This window comes from Lygodium microphyllum, chromosome 29 (genome assembly GCF_053477565.2).
Source record: "Lygodium microphyllum isolate KBCC chromosome 29, Lygodium_microphyllum_v1.1.10, whole genome shotgun sequence".
NCBI lineage: Eukaryota > Viridiplantae > Streptophyta > Polypodiopsida > Schizaeales > Lygodiaceae > Lygodium > Lygodium microphyllum.
The window spans coordinates 54,317,582-54,320,628 of record NC_141163.1 but is presented as its reverse complement, the minus strand read 5'-3'; the positions used below and the strand labels follow the sequence as shown (position 1 = coordinate 54,320,628).

The following is a 3,047-nucleotide window of genomic DNA, read 5'->3' as shown; positions in this document are numbered from 1 at the left end:
TGTGTTTGGTGGTTGGCCTATGCGGACGATTCCCCTCCTTCCCAATTGCCTATATGTTGTAATCACACTGCAATCTGAAGCAGCAGCAGCAGCCATAGGAAGAGGAGAAGAAGAAGAAGAATAAGCAGAAGAAAGAGTAGAAGGAGCAGAAGCAGAATCAGAAGAACTACGACAAGAAGAAGAAGAAGAAGAAGAAGAAGAAGAAGAAGAAGCAGCAGAAGAGGAATCAGCGCAGCAGGCCCCCAACAAGGAGATGGGCTGGGCTATCGCTCTCCACGGCGGTGCTGGTGACATCTCCCGTAACATGCCAGAGGACGCCCGACGCAATGTTGAGCTTGCCCTCCGCCATTGCCTCGCCCTCGGTGTCTCTGCTCTGCAAGCTTCTCACCCCGCCCTCGACGTTGCCGAGCTCGTGGTAGGCCCTGATCTTCTTCATTCAATATCCATTTCTTCTTCTGAATTTGAATTTACAGTCTGTGATTCTATGCAGGGTGAGCCTTTTGTTTGTGTCTGTGCACTTGGCATTGGCTTTTAATTGAATAGGATTTTTGCCCTCGGGAATTCTGTTCACAATAAACTGAGGCTCAGCAGCCTAGTCTGAGAACAGATCGTTGTCAAACTGGTGAATTTGAGGCCATCTAGCTATATTTTATGTGTCAAGCAGTTGGTGCAATCTGGGAATAAAATCTTCAGCATTTCCACTATATCAATTTAAAAGTGGTAAATTTGAGGCCGTTATAGTTGTATCTTGGCTCCAAAATTTTACACAAGGCTGCAAATATTCAAGTGTTTAACAGTTCTCACACGTGAATTATTAGCACTTGTAAATCTAAGGCTAAGGGTTTCCCCAGGTCAGAGCTTTAGAGGACAATCCCATCTTTAACGCAGGCAAAGGTTCAGTCCTCACTACAGACGGAACAGTGGAAATGGAAGCATCCATAATGGATGGGCCTACAAAGAATTGCGGGGCTGTTTCAGGCTTATCAAGCGTTGTGAATCCGATTTCTCTGGCAAGGCTGGTGATGGAGAAAACTCCTCACATCTACCTTGCATTTGATGGAGCTGAAGAATTTGCAAAGAAACAGGTATCTCTAGGTTTCTGTACATTTCATGACATAAAAAGGAACCAGCAATGTTTATATCTAATATTCAGCCTTTCTCCTAGGGTGTTCAACTAGCAGATCCTGAATATTTCATAACAGAGGCTAGAGCGGAGGCATTGCGCAAGTTCCTGACAGAGCAGGTCTCATTTTTTTTTTTCCTGAGCATTCACAAATCCAACTCCTTGTTGCAGTGTTTTAGTGCTAGTTGCTGATTTGCAAGGGTGATGTGGTTCTTATTGCATCTCAGCTGGATCCCAAAACTACTACAGAGCCCACAAGTCAAGATGCAACTACTTCTGTAGGAGGGGAGGGAGTACATCTGGCTGGCCAAGAGTTTGTTGGTGAGACAGTAGGATGTGTGGTGGTTGACAAGCTTGGGCATTGTGCAGCGGCCACATCCACGGGGGGTCGTACCAATAAAATGGTAGGCAGGATTGGGGACACACCCCTTATTGGAGCCGGCAATTATGCCAATCATCTCTGTGCTGTCTCTGCAACAGGCCTTGGTGAATACATAATTCGTGGCATGGTTGGTCGAGAGGTGGCAGCAATCATGGAGTACAAAGAATTGCCCCTCAGAGAAGCTGTTGATGAAGTGATTGAAAGATGTGTCGAGAAAGGCACCACAGGGCTTATAGCAGTCTCAAACTCTGGGCAAATGACAATGGCCTTCAATACCACAGGGATGTTCAGAGCTGCTGCCAATGAGGACGGGCATTCTGAGGTGGGGATATGGCAGGAAACAATTCCTGCTTAGAGATCACAATCACTTTTGCTAGTCACTGAGCCATCAAGTTACTGCAGTATATCAGCAAGTGTAATTCATTGCTATTTAGCAATAAAGACTGGTCACTCCAGTCAGTTCATTTAGTGCATCAGCAAGTAGGTAGTTACATAATACAGTGCTATCCAATGCTCATGTTTAGTCTTTCTTTCTTATAATGCAGTATTCTAGGCTTTGTGTTGGCATAGAAGGCAGTCAGTGCACAAAAATGGCACATCATTTTGCACTGTTTAATTTTTTTCCTCCTAATGAGAATTCAAGAATGTCCGAACATGCTGTCCCCAAGATTAATAAAAACTTCACTCTATCCGCAATGAACAGATAGAGAAACTTGACTAAAATTGCTGATGTACTGACAATCAGCCCCACTGATGCTTGTTGGGTGAGTGTTTATCCCATGGAGCAAACATACCTTTAAATCAAAATACAAGGCAATCTAGTTCTAGCATTACAATCTTTAAAAGTGAGTTAAAAGTATGGCAAAATCTCATAACAAATATCCCTAAAGTCTTGAAAATTTCGAACTTGTTTGTTCTACAAGTTCTCCTCAACAGTATTGGGTTTTGGTAAAGGTCTATCAAAATGTCTGGGCTTGCCAATGACCTGATGGGTGAGCTGGTTTATGCCAGCACTGTGTGTGGGCATTCCGGCTGAGTCCGACTCCCAAGGAAAGATCAGCTTTGATTTGCCTCACTTGTACCTTAAAAATCTTGCATGCAAAGAATAAGGTCTTGGGTCACTGTGCAACATTTTTTCTGAACTCAAAAGCGAGCTCCCTCAAACTTTCCAAATTCCGAAAGTGTTATTTTCTCTGTGCTTATTTTTCTTCCAGTGTTTCCGTATGGGAGTTCAAGGCTTTAAAAACCGATAGACCCATCAATATATTTAACTTCAAGTGGTACTATGAAGATCCCCTGAGGACTTGACAGTACACATGATGTCTCTGCTGTTTGAAAATGATGTAATCAAAGAAGAATTTTCAGTCTGTTTGCATAGATAGCGCGGATCTGGTAAGGTGCTAAAGCGGACTGGGAGGACAATCTCAAACGCACTAGCATGAGTGGGCTCCAGAAATTTGGCGGAGTGGATCACCTATCACATAAAGGGATTGTCCAAAGTGGCTAGACGAGGAGCAGAATTTGCCCCTCAGAAGCTACGCA

General features: G+C 43.9%; 1 protein-coding gene across 1 annotated transcript; it reads left to right on the top strand.

Annotated features, from left to right (window-relative positions):
- Window positions 1-253: 253 nt before the first annotated feature.
- ASPGA1 (N-terminal nucleophile aminohydrolases (Ntn hydrolases) superfamily protein) lies at window positions 254-2,479 on the top strand. The gene is made up of 4 exons (XM_087671906.1): window positions 254-415; window positions 852-1,085; window positions 1,166-1,243; window positions 1,351-2,479. The coding sequence occupies exons 1-4, from the start codon at window positions 254-256 to the stop codon at window positions 1,858-1,860; spliced, it is 984 nt and encodes a 327-aa protein (XP_087528032.1). The 3' UTR covers window positions 1,861-2,479.
- The last annotated feature ends 568 nt before the right edge of the window (window positions 2,480-3,047 follow it).